General features: G+C 38.4%; 2 protein-coding genes across 7 annotated transcripts in view; one reads left to right on the top strand and one right to left on the bottom strand.

Annotated features, from left to right (window-relative positions):
* The window catches only part of LOC109481825 (soluble guanylate cyclase 88E-like), a 72,612-nt gene extending 66,791 nt beyond the window's left edge, over window positions 1-5,821 (top strand). For 5 of the 6 annotated variants that reach the window (XM_019784434.1, XM_019784437.1, XM_019784433.1 and 2 more), the window contains 2 exons: window positions 323-550; window positions 5,517-5,819. In XM_019784434.1, coding sequence (XP_019639993.1) covers window positions 323-550; window positions 5,517-5,651 — 363 coding nt within the window. In that variant the 3' untranslated portion in view covers window positions 5,652-5,819. Of the gene's footprint in view, window positions 1-322; window positions 551-5,516 lie in introns of all 6 variants that reach the window. The other variant, XM_019784436.1, reaches the window with a different exon arrangement.
* Window positions 5,822-8,021: 2,200 nt separating this feature from the next.
* Window positions 8,022-13,669, bottom strand: part of LOC109481852 — a 7,729-nt gene continuing 2,081 nt past the window's right edge. Inside the window, exons 3-11 of the mRNA XM_019784473.1 lie at window positions 13,246-13,404; window positions 11,611-11,702; window positions 11,200-11,322; window positions 10,962-11,000; window positions 10,336-10,447; window positions 9,803-9,845; window positions 9,497-9,628; window positions 9,204-9,229; window positions 8,022-8,177 (exon numbers count right to left, since the gene is read on the bottom strand). Of these exons, the coding sequence (XP_019640032.1) occupies window positions 8,116-8,177; window positions 9,204-9,229; window positions 9,497-9,628; window positions 9,803-9,845; window positions 10,336-10,447; window positions 10,962-11,000; window positions 11,200-11,322; window positions 11,611-11,702; window positions 13,246-13,404 (788 nt within the window). The 3' untranslated portion in view covers window positions 8,022-8,115. The remainder of the gene's footprint in view (window positions 8,178-9,203; window positions 9,230-9,496; window positions 9,629-9,802; window positions 9,846-10,335; window positions 10,448-10,961; window positions 11,001-11,199; window positions 11,323-11,610; window positions 11,703-13,245; window positions 13,405-13,669) is intronic.

Raw genomic sequence — 13,669 nt, 5'->3', positions numbered from 1 at the left:
CTGTTCGAGATGTGTTCCGTTCGAAATGTCTTCTGTTCGAAATGTGTTCTGTTCATGTATTCAGTTCTCAATGTGTTCTATTCGAGATGTGTTCTCTTCTTAATGTGTTCTGTTTGAGATGTGTTCTCATAAACGTGTTCTGTTTGAAAAGAGTTCTGTGTTCTGTTCGAGATGTGTTCTGTTTGAGATGCGTTCTGCTCAAAATGTGTTCTTTTCGAGATGTGATCTCTTCGAAATGTGTTCTCTTCGACACGCGTTCGAGTTCCATTCCGTTCGAAACGTGTTCTGTTCAAAATGTTCGACATGTTATCGTCGTTCCCAGGGTAAAGGTGAGATGAAGACCTACTGGCTGAAGGAGAAGTCTGGGGACGAGCCCGTGGAGACGCTGGACGCCCCGTTCCTGACCAACTCCAGCGAGAACGAGTCGGACGACGGGTCACGTGATAGTTCCAGGATATCCACCTACAACCCCGTCTTCTCTGATGACGTCATCAAGAAGCACCAGGACGCCCCGACCATCGCCATCGAGGAGGAAGACGCGCCGGAAAAGGTAGAATACATGGCGTGACGTAATGTCAGTGGACAAACAAAACTGTATATCATAGGTTGCAGAAAGTCTGTGGCGCCCCCCGTCTCTGTTGAGGGATGGTTGTAATGCCCTGATGCCTCTTTAATCCCTCGTGCAAAGAAGTCCGGTTCTGAGTCCAAGATTCTGACCTTGCCAAGTGAGACTGAATGTCCTGCAACCTGCAGACTTTCTGCAACCTATGATCCACTGCTCACGGAGTCACGTGTGTGTATCTGCGTGACGTCATGGAAGCGGTGGAAAACTTTATACCGACCTGGAGTAAGTACTTATCATCGTCGGCCTTATATATGCATCACATTTCAGTCTCTCAGATCAGAAGTACTGAAACTAGATGCCAGCATAAGGCCCGGAAACTGTCAGGAAGTTCGGAATCTTTTGAAACACTTTTATCCAAAAGACATCAGGCGCAGTTAGATAAAGACATCAGGTGCAGAACCTTAGATTAAGACATCAGGAACAGAACCTTTTGTGGGCATCGTCGTTTGAAAGCTGAACTAAAAACGGAGAGATTTAAATCCGGATAATGCTCGGGCACCTATCAGGTACCGGAAGGGGAATAGGCAAGTACGGACAGATTAAAGACATCCAATGCAATCTCAAAATGACAAATTCAAAACAATTCTGGATGGGGAAATCTGTCTCATATTGGCATTTACTGCTATTTTCTGGCACATTTTCGTCATTATTTCATACTGGAAGCGTTTAGAATATCGCAGAAACAAGCTATACGTTTCTTTTTTGGTACCGCCCATAAATAGCTAAAAGCAGCCTACGATACAAAACAACCAGCCGTTTTCTGTCGACGTTGCCTCACAGACAATCAATGTGCTATGATATGGGATAGGGTTAGTTCAACTTACTACATTATAATTTATACGAAAGTATGACCAGAAGATCCTATGGACTTTGAAAATCCTGTTTTGCCTTCCTGAAATGTTGCACTGGATGCCTCTAAAGCAAAATTGTCCAGGGAGTTCTCACGTAACAGTGTAATAAACGAAAACAAAGTTGCTCAACTGTCTTCCAATACATAAAAATATACTGTTTTCCTTTGCACCTGACGTTGTTTCAACCTCTGGATGAGCAATGTACAAGGCCCCCTATAGGCGGATGAAATATTTCAGAAGACAGCACTCGCATATACTGTCTTAAGCTTATTGTTGATGAAAAGGATATTATGAAGTAAAGACTTAACTTTTTACCTCCACCACTGGAATGAATTGGGATTTACTCAAATTGTCGTAAGCCTTGATCACGGAAGACCTGTCTACTATTGCAACGTGACGTCAGAGACACGTGACCGTAGTAGCGGGTTATATACGTACCAGATAACTTGTGTCGCACCCCGTCTCTGTTCAAGGTAGTTCTGTACGCTCTAAAGTAGACAGATTCAGATTCTATTGTAATCAACTTGCATGTTACATTGTACATTCTCTTGCATGATAACATAAAATCTCATAATAACATGAAATCATAAGAAATCATCCTTCACACTTGTTAAGAAAATTAGGGTACTAGTAAGTCCAAATTCATTCTAATGTTGGAAAGTCTTTACTTCATAATGACTTCTCCCAACACAGATAAACTTCCATGCTAGGAAAAGGACATGATATTTATTACGTGGTATTTTCCCTATGACACGCATGGGGTTGATTATATAAGAGGTAAAACTTTGCTTAGCCCCATATGGCATATCTTTCTGCTGTTTATAACAGCAAGTATATGACCGGTGGTGTCCGGGACAAAGTCCCTGTTTTTACAATCAAGTATTTTCGTATATGAACATATCAATCTAGACTGTATGTACAATACCGATATGTATATACAATGTATATACAATACATATATATGTATATGAGAGAAGTATATAATTGCTGTATTGTAAGAGGGGTTGCTTATGTATTTTGTGTTGTTTGTATCGGAGACTAGTCACTGTGACGTCATTCAATATTCCCGCCAAAATAAAGATTACGTACCCCATAGTTCCACTTGTGGTGTTGTGTTGTGCTTGTGTTTGTTTGTTTACTACATAGTTGTTGAAGACGACGTGAACTATTTACACTAAAATACAACAGAATAATGTTGGTTACTAGTGATAGGTATTATTCAGTGAACAAAGGCGTTACAAAAATATACATTCTTCTGATGTTAGGGTATATTCAAATCTTGCAAAATTAATAGTTCTCCCAGTACCTAAAAGCATGTTAGCCGATTCAGAACCTCGCAATATGGCTGGCGAAAAATTGGTTTTTGTTGTTGAGAAGCAAACATAGATAAAAACTAAGCATAAGTGATAATTATGTATTGTTTGCTTCATCGATGATCTGCAAGACTCGATGTTCTGTTACACCAGAAGATTATGCTCGATCCAACTAAACGTCTGTTCATTTAAAAAAATAGCTTTGGAACTGTTGCATTTTAGAGTTAATGTTTTATCAATGTCGTCTTTAAACACAGCGTTGTAGTGAAGTGATCAGTCGGTCGGTGTATATGAAAAAAAGCTATTAACACATCCGGCATATATGGCATTCCTGAAGATATTATAACGGCCAGATATCTTGAGATCGGTACATACAGAATATGTATAATTGATGTATATAGTTTTGTTGAAAAATACTTGCTCATATGACAATACAGTTTCATGTGAAGAAAGGACGAAATATGAAGGGATTCAATTTAGAAAGTTTTTAATACAACCTTGTCCTGGGACCTTTGCATTCAGTTTGACCAAAATAGCAAAGTTGACTTATTCCCTTGTCTAGTGTCGAAGCATTGTCTGTTGAAATGAAGACAAATAAAGGGAGATTGAGTAGCCTGGTTCTCAGTCTATCGTGGTTTGGACGGCGGGCTCCTTTTGTCGACAGGCCCGAAGAGAGCCCTTTCAAACCACAATAGACCGAACAGCAGGCTAGTCAATCTCACTTCATTTCTCGTCTTTTCAACAAAACATGCTTTGAAGTATGGCATACATATCTTAGTTGAAGTCATGATATTATGTTTTTGAACAACATTCCAGTGTACAATAACTGGCTGACACTTCAAAATGAAAAGACGGTAGATGAAAATATACAGAATATGAGGGAGAGAGAAAGAACATCTCTAACGATTATCTGAATTTCTTAATCCAATTTGCCCCAAAGAATTAGGAAAGAAAGACATTTCTGGCTCATACCTCTGACGTATGTGAAGATTTCTATTTGCTATGTGGCATCTATGTCAACAATTCAAATCTAGTCACAAAGGATTATAACCTGCGGATAATCCCTGCTACATTGTATATGGAGGTAAGCAGTAATGAAGAAAGAGCTCGAGGATGACTGGAATTTCTAAAGCTAAAGACAGCAGATAAGAACAGATCTCACTCTAAATAGAACATAGAAAGAAGATTCCCAACAATATTTCGTCACGTTATCTGAATTTACCTTAATTTGATCCGATTTGATTTGCCCTTACCGAAAAAGTACTAAATATTTTAGTTGATACTCCGGATGGTTCGAACTTCGATGTATTTTCACAGAGATGCTGCCATATTACAAAATAGGCTTATTTCAAGACAATTGCACATAGTACATTTTTGTACAATCTACTATGTATCGCAACCACTAATATAAAAAGTACAAAAAAAGTTTAGAATAAGACCTAATATGGAATGAAACCAAATAAATCATAATTCCACTGTACTGGTCATGGATGGACAGACGTTGCAAGGTGTCTATTTTTTGACAAGATTCTTACAAAAGACGTCAGACAGTCCTGGACTGTACATGTCATCCATTGGTCACGTCGTTTGATCTAAACCTCTTACCATAATGAAATTAGTACGCAGTCGGAAACGAAAGGACTTCTTTTATCAAAGATCAATCACTCATACCTGAATGACATTCAGACAGTCGGTAAAGACAGGACTTTCGTAAGAAAAATCACTTTAATATCGCTGAATGATGTGATTTTGATATGTCGGCCTTTGAAGTGAGTAAAGGGCCAGCTGTGGTGGGCAACGGCTATTATTGTCTAACCTTTTCCAGTCAGCAAATTTAGATTAATTGCTTCTTTGTAAGTCCATATGGATCGGACAGCTGCCGAGGCACTTTGCGGTAATTGGAAAAAGTGTCGTGACTCCAGACTTCTCACGCACCCGAAGTGAACTGCCGCTATCAACGATTTTTAGCGTTATTTATCAATTACTTTTGTTATTTCATTGTTTTGTTACCATTTTGTTTCATTTGTTTTGTTACCATTATCATATTGATCATATTGATCATATTGATCAAATTTATTAATTACTTATTATTAATTACTTATTGTTATTTATTATTACCGTTTGATTTGTTAGCATTATTTCAGTTGTTAATTAATTTTGTCGGGGAAGATCCCAGACAAGCCACTATGGCTTCATATCTTTCCCCAGCATTTTATTTTATTGTCAGTAATATGTTCATTTTATTGTTCTTAAATATATGCGAACCAATAAACAAACAAACAAACAAACATGTTTGTCAACGTCCTAATGCTAGCACCCGGGCAGTTTGCGGGAACTAAAAGTTTGTTATGAGTCAAGTCATATTGATTTGATTAGACATAAGAAATGAGAAACTTTTTTAGCATTGACAGAATTTGCAATAGTCTGAATTATTGCTAATTTACAAATACAATAATACCACAATATCACGGAAGATTAAAAACCTTAAGAGAAAACATCCATATACATTGACATTCAGTTACACATTATTTACAAATATTCGATTTTTAAAATTATAAATATACATATTCAAAAATTATATGGATGACATCCTCTGGAAACCCCGAAAGCAATGCGGGTTTTCGGATAAAAAGAAGGTTTGGGAACAAAAGGTTTGGTATTCCTAGCGTTCTTGTTTCTTATAATTCTTTTTTTTTTTATTTTGTTCACTGGTGATCTTTGTTTCAGGATCCTTCGCAGCGCGGCAAAGTCGAAGGAACGAAGGTAAAGACCAGTGCTGCGGCGCAAGAGACTAAAGCGGAGAAGAAAGAAGAAAACCAGAAGCCGGCCAGACACAGGAGTAACATCTGTAGTCTGCTGTAGATTATAACGCCGCACATGAAAATTTTCACTGCACGTAATTTTATCTTTAACGGACATATACAGTAATTTCAGTTTTGGTGCCTTTGAACCCAAAATCCTATTTGCAAAAGGTGATCAATTGGTTTCTACCAGTCCCGCACACATAGGGGTGATATTTGACCCAAATCCATGTTTACGTTTTGATGACTGCCTATTTCACCAGGACGCTGTGGTGACGTCACGGGTCCTATTAATCTAATAAACTAGCCATGAAATCACTAGTGTTAACATTTAGTGAAAAAAAGAACATGTCAACAAAAAAGAAGCACCAATGAATCACCTTTTGCAAATAGGATTTTTGTTTAAAAGACACCAAAACTGAAGTTACTGTATTTGTCCTTTAAGCTCACCTTAAAGCATACGTAAAGGTTAATTTTCCCACCGCAGTGAACATTTACGTATAATTTAATCTGCGTTCAAAATTCGGGATTCTTCTATTATACTGAGTTCTTCTCTCAAATTCCACAGCACAAACTAATCATCATTTAGGTGTATAATATTTCATAAATATTTGTTCGTTTCTATGTTTGTTTGTTTGTTTCAAGTAATCAAGTTTGTGCTAGAATGTTAGAATCACGAATGTTACTCTAGGTCTTTACTCGAGATAATTTTACCTTGAAAGATATCGCTTAGCTTGTAATAAACTTAAGCAAATACCGCTGCAATTTGGCAATGTACTCAAGGATTTTCTACGTGTTTTCGTGGTATTTTAGAACTTACGTTTAGCATTAGAAGAATCGCTGTACACGAATGACTTGAATTGTGGAAAGCTGTGAAAAAACATGTTTTGTAATTGTGTAATGTCTTCTATTGTCTGAACATCATAATGGGAAGAGGGTGGGTAAAATAGCACTATGCACAAAAAGTGGCCGAAAAATCAAAACAACAGAAAACATTGACCTACAAAATACCGTAGCAGCATAATTATTGGTTTAGAATTATTCCTGGTCCATTTGATGTTTTGTTTGTTTGTTTGTTTGTTTGTTTGTTTTTTCATCCGCAACAAGCACAAACGTTACCGTTTGGTACGGCCGCTTCACTTTGTCTCAGGTGAGTGCATACTAGCCTCGGTGACATATTATTTATTTTTTCACCAGGGTTTATATACTCAAAATAGAGAGTTACTATGGTGAACTAAATATAATGTCACCTAGGCTAAACTAGTCTACAAATTCATAAATATCCAACCTCGTTTACTCTTGATTTTACTAGTTTAAATCCAATTATCATTTTTTCATATGAAAATGAATATAGTGCACCCATCATTTTCAATATGAAACGATAATCAAATGAGTGAACTATAATGTTTATTGATTATCTATTTAGGTTTCAATCGCTAAAACACTATGTTTGAATGTTTATGTATATATGGCTCTAAAATACATACTGAACGTTTAATGTTAGATCTCTGCTCAATATAGGTGTCATTATTTGTGTACTTGTCGACTTTTTAAAGCTGGCACCATGGCGAATTAGTATAAAATGCAATCGCCTAACTTAGATGTCTCTCTATTTAGCACAGCGATACACATGTTGAAAATAAAGGACTGAAACTGTGAAACTTACACTCAACTGAAAAGTTTAGGCCTTAGAAACAATCCGACATCTTTCTTCAGCCTCGAAGGGTCGTTACACTCACCATTTTCCCACTCCCAGGATGCATTGCGACTGGGGGTAAAATCTCCCAGGCTGCATAGCGCAGGGAGGTATGGAAGTCAAAGGTCACCCTGCTCACGTGACTGAACGAGGGCATCCAATAGGAGTTTTCTCTGATAGTGTTGCTGTGCTTATATATTTTACGAAAGATATTATCTTTGTAATCCTTCTAAAAGGCTGACAAAGCTCTGAACAGAAATTGAAAAAAAAAAATTGAGCTGCGTTCTGACTAGCCGAGTATAACTTCACAGGATCTTAAATTCTTTAAACCCATTTTTCAGCCTAAAATATCTACAAAGTGTTTCAGTGTATCAATGTCGGATCATGTGTTAAGCCACTTTGCAGTGCGGATCATTCTCATGGTGGGTCGAGCAAAACTAATTCTGAAGGTGGATCAGCCTATCACTAAGCTGCTTTACAAGGGAGTTTAGGACGCCAAATTCACCTTACATTCAGGATTTTCCGCCTAGAAAGGAATTAACTGAGATTGCTTTGCTATGATAAAGGGATTAAAGCTAAGTAAAATCATTTACATGACGTAAAGGTTATAACATTATGTAAAACTGATTATAAAGGCTTTTAAAGTTGTCATCTTCCTTGGAAGTATTACACCAAAGTCTTCGACAGCAAAGCAATGCCACATCATAAAGACATGAAAACGATGAAGTCAAGCACTCAATCTTTATTAACTGTCTCAGAGAAATCTGAGTGATCAGTCGGTAGAGTGTATGTTTACTTCCGGTTGTGACGTCATCAAAATGGCGGCTGCTCATTCCAGGATCCGTTCCATCATCCGGTGGACGGCGGTGATCTGGAAGCCGTTTCTCGTGGCTGAAAATGGGAGGAATGGCAAAATTTCTTTCAATCTTTATTCTTTATTCAAAACAGTGGTCAGCATAGCAGCAATACATAAAAAAATTATGGACCGCTGAATTGTGCTGACCTTACATAGTAAATAATGAGTAAAAATACAACGAATGTACAAACAAAACATACAGATTCACGACAATCTGTAACAACACATAAAAACTAGTTCTGCATTTTATTGTTATACAGTCTGATTGCGTGATGCAGAAATGAATTCTGCAGCCTGGAGGTTCTTGCCATGGGAACCCTGAGTCCTCCCCCGTTCCTTAAGGACCTCCCCGTGCTCATCAGCCCCTCCATTAAGTCATGGAGGGGATGGTCTGCGTTCAGCATGGCTTTGAGCAGCTTCACGGCTGCCAGTTCTCGTCGTTCTCTGAGTGTAGGAAGGTTGGCTTTCCTCGCCCAAATGGTAAAAACACAATCCACCAACTTCTATTTCGATATTTATAAAGATTTAACACATTTATTTGTGGAAGGCCTGGGGTTGACATAATAGGTGACTATCACCTCTTCAAGACGTCAAATCTGAGACCAGACTGTTAGGTTTGAACCACTCACAATTGGAAGGACCCCTGCTATTTTCAATGTGTGGTTGGATCTTTAACTTGCTCAAGTCCCATCCAAGACGTCCCTAACCGAAGCTACACGTAGGTATTCATGTTAACCTGAGTCTAGTGAGGAAATGCCTTTCCCAAAAAGAACACAACAATGGGGTTTGCCAGGTATTCGAACCCAGAACCTTCAGATCCTGACTCTAAGTCAGAATCTGAACTTGATAATCTTAAATTTCACTTGGGACTCTTACACAGTGGGTTTTAAATTTAGTCGTCTTGTGTGACTCAATGAATTGTACGTGATGTACGTGATGTAGGTAAGAAAATACGTTTTGTTATTAGCTTTTGTAGCTTGTGGTAATATATGTGGTAACAGGGAAGGGCTTTAATCCTTGAATGGACGGTAATACAGCGATAAAAAATATACTGATCTCACCGAAGTAGCCGCCGGTGTATCCCCACCTACCAGACAAAAGAAAAAGAAGTAAACGAAACAGAATATGTATACAGATACGATTCATATTTTGCTATACTGGTATATGTATATCAGCAAAAGATATCGTAGACATGATCATCATTCGTACATGCTACTAATGGCTACTGGAACATCTTTTAGATTTTGTTTTCGATTGTGGGGTCGAATACACTAGGAAGATCAAACAACAAGAGCTGAAAATCAGAGAAAGAGTCGTCTGAGCTAGCACCAAGACGGCAAAGGAGAGTACTTACCAATCCCAGCATCCCATGGGGTTGACCGGGAGGACGGACGAAGTGACTTGTGGGTAGAGGATGATGATGTTGTTCAGTTCTCCCACCTCGTTAAAACCAACATGGCGGGCGTAGTAGTCACCGAGGTACGACCTAAGTGTCAGAAATGAAGTGAACAGCGCTGGAAATAAGGCCACAGCAAGTAATTTTTTTGAATGACATCCTCCGCAGACTCTAAATCTACACAACAGTGTCTGGAAGTTTTCTACACAAATATGATGATACCACGCCACGTTCGAATTCCTGATATGAGTAGAAGGTACGTACTTGCCCTGTTTGCAGCCGTGCAGATGAATATGCAGCTTGCAGTCTGTACAGGCAGAAGATCAATCAATCAATCAATCAATCGATCGATCGATCAATCAATCAATCAATCAATCAATCAATCAATCAATCAATCAATCAATCAATCAATCAATCAATCAATCAATCAATCAATCAATCAATCAATCAATCGCACATTTAAATGTTTAAAATATAATGTTAAAACAATACATTTCCATACATAAGTACTAGATTTGCTTATGCCTTGTTTGCATAAGCCAGTTTTATCTTAAGCCAGTTTCGACTTCAATGGACGATCAAAAAAGACCGTGGCATGGTTTTCTAGTATATACAAACTTATTCCTTTCTACGTTACACAGTGGGTATGTAATAATACTATGTACAATAAAATTTCCATTGATAATTATTATAAAAATAAAGAATATAAGAATAAAGAATAATACAAAATAATAATAAATATCAACCATTCGTGATTATTAATAATTATTAAAAGTTATCAAATCTTGATGACCGACCGGAGTATCTGCCCGCACAGCCTGACGGGATATACACGAACCCCTCGTCATCCATGCTGTAGGCGGACGGCGACGAGAAGTAGAAAAACTCCCCCTGGTCGAACGTCCTGAACTGCAGGCAGTCAGAAGATGTTATCATGAAAGTTCATCTGTGTTGGTAGTTACATGTTTAGAGTTAAAACTTCTGGTCCAACACAAAAAGTGTTCTTCTGATTCTTCTGAAAATCAGGGCCCACCGACCTTCACTTAACCGCGACGGGGGTCGACATCCTCTACCAGTTACCTTTGACCTCACACGTGACACTTGAAAGAAGCTACGTGACAAGCCTCACTGGGTCAGTCTACTGAGGAAGACCAGAGTGACTGGTCGAAAGCTCTAGGTAAGAGATTTTTTTTTGTGTGTTGGACCAAAAGTTTTAACTTTAAACAGCGAGCAGACGTGTCTAGTGCACATACACGAGTCGGTGTCGACCAAAATGTCTGCTCCCGACAGATTTTTATTTGCTCTGTGTGTCTATGTGGAGTCACTGACAACATTAGGCGACTAGGACTAAGGTTAGGGTTTTTGGTTTTCGTTAGCAAAAAAATGTCGACGTATGTGGATAAAAAGTGATGTGAATCTGTACCTGTCCGCGGGTAGCGACGTCACTGAAAGGGTCCGGTTTCTGAAATCAAAGAGACAGAAACGTTGCTGAGTTTGACATTTGCTTCCATGTGGATTTGATTGTGGATGACATCCGAGCATGCATTTTTGTCCGTTTTCGATCAATTAAGGTTTGACTAAGGTTGTTATTTTGCTGTGTGTCGGTAGGAGGCGGTAATGACCCGTGAGTACACTGAGCCACGGGTTTGCATATGTCATACCACGAGAGGCTGGCTGGAGCCGTAGATGTGGTTGAGAGCGTGGTAGGCGCCGTTGTAGTCACAGTTGTTGACGTAATTGGGCGGGCTGATGTGGTCACACTGGCCACCGTAGTCCGCTGTGGGCTGGACATTCAAACATAACGAAGCATTACATACAAAAGTTAAATACATGTATGGATAACTTCATCCTACGTACCGAATATATGTATGTGGCAAATTACGCACAGAATATATATGTATCAGTGATAACAATAAAGGTTGAACTATTCTCTAACATGTAGAAACTTTCTTTAAAATGTATTTTCCTATTTGAATACTGTATTGGTTATCTTCCATGAGAATGTAATTGAATTTATCTATAGGATCTGAGAATGTAATTGAATTTATCTATAGGATCTAAGACACACTGACCATGCCGTGAGCAGCAGGCAGGTTGGCGACAAACTGGATATTGTTGTTCTCGACGTACGACTTGTAGTACTCCCACGTCTGGCGCATGGTCGCTATAGGGGTAAAACAGGAACAAGTTGGCGGGGACAGCAGATAAGTCATCCGCTATTCACGAGTTTCCCGTCCCCAGAATGCATTGCGAAAACCTCATTTGCATAGGATAGGAAGGCATCGGAATGATCCTGTTGACGTTAAACACCTTTTTTGTCAGTGTGTTTTGAGGTGTCGGGGCATTTTATGCTCAACATTTAATTAAATTACTACGGACTAAATTCTGACTGTAACTAGAGAATGAAGTTATTGTGTTCGTTTCGACATGGAACATGTGGTTTGTAACGTCACAGCATCAGTATAGCGTTACCACTATAACGTTACAAACCACATATTCAAAAAAAAATCATTCTCTATTTGAACCCATGCCCCAAAACCTCAAAACACACCGAGAAACAAGCTGTTTAACGTCACCAGGATCATTCCGATGCCTTCCTGTCCTATGCAAATGAGGTTTAGACCCCTGTTTTCGCAATGCATTCTGGGGATGGGAAACTCGTGAATGTGAAACATTTGTTCAGTTTCTAGTCCCCTCCCAAAATTCGTGGCACTGGTACGTTTACAATTAGTTTAGTGCCCTTAGAATAATGCTGATTCATTACAATCGTACACAAAAATCAAAACCGAAATCATACCCTTCTGACCAAGGCAATAAAACGCTTAGTAATAAACACTTCGTTAAGTCGTGAGAAATCTTTATAAAAGTCAACTACTATAAGTACAAATTTGTAGTGCTATTTTAAAACCCTGGTATATATATACATGATGGCCCATTCATTCACTCATTTTTTTCATTCATTCATTCTTGCATACACTTATATATAATTGATATGTTCTTTCACTCACTCACTCACTCAATTTTTTAATCCTTCCTTCACTCCGTCTACCCACCTTCCTCTATTCATTCCTTTCAGCCTGCCTTCCTTTCTTCTTTCCTTCCTTCCATTCTTACTTCGAATTCCTTCCCCCCCCCAAAAAAAACTTTACGTTCCATTTTCACATATACAGTTAGCACAAAGCATCTAGCCTCTACCAGGCTTCCGCAAGCGGCTGGAAAGAGTAGAAATCGGTCAAATAGAGATAGAACATGCCATAGGGGAGTTGGTCTGATGAAATGATAGTGCTCTTAACTCTGTAAATGCCTCTCTTGTGCAATTTGCATATGAAATACTTTAATGTAATGTTGAAATGTACAGTACTAATGTGAATGAAAAAATTTGAATTTCACTATGCTTAATATGTGTAATATCGTGTAAACACTTTTTTAATGTGTAACTCTATTACCACATCTTGACTCCAAGATTGTGCTGTCGTTAAGTTTTTAAAACAGGATGTACATCTTAGAACGCAATTCAGCTTTATGCTGCAATGTTCTTGATTTTAGCAATAAACCATTTTTGATTGATTGATTGATTGATTGATTGTCTGCTGGAGAGCCGCGGCAAACTGTTCTCTCCAGCAGACCAACTCCCCTGGCGTGTTATCTCTCTATTTGGCCGATTTCTTCTCTTTCCAGCCGCTTTCTGCACCCCTCAAAAGCCCCACCTGGCGGCACGGTGACGTCGTTGGCGCCCGTGAACAGGTAGACCTTGTCCCCCCGCATGTTAGTGGTTCCGTCTATGTTGAGAGTGATGGCCGCCGCCTCAGTGCTGGTGTGTAGTACGGACACGTCAATCAACGTGTTACCGTAGGAAAGGTACGGAGCTGTAAGGGGTGGGATTTAAAAGAAATAGATGATTAGAATTAGAATTAGAATTGGAATTGGAATTGGAATTGAGATTGAGATTGAGATTGAGATTGAGATTGAGATTGAGATTAAGATTAAGATTAAGATTAGAATTAGAATTAGAATTAGAATTAGAATTAGAATTAAAATAAAAATTAAAATTAAAATTAAAATTAAAATTAAAATTAAATTAAAATTAAAATTAAAATTAAAATTAAATTAAAATTAAATTAAATTAAATTA

Source organism: Branchiostoma belcheri, unplaced genomic scaffold (genome assembly GCF_001625305.1).
Source record: "Branchiostoma belcheri isolate BF01 breed outbred unplaced genomic scaffold, Haploidv18h27 scaffold58, whole genome shotgun sequence".
NCBI lineage: Eukaryota > Metazoa > Chordata > Leptocardii > Amphioxiformes > Branchiostomatidae > Branchiostoma > Branchiostoma belcheri.
The sequence above is the reverse complement of the archived record's forward strand: the minus strand, read 5'-3'. Positions and strand labels throughout refer to the sequence as shown.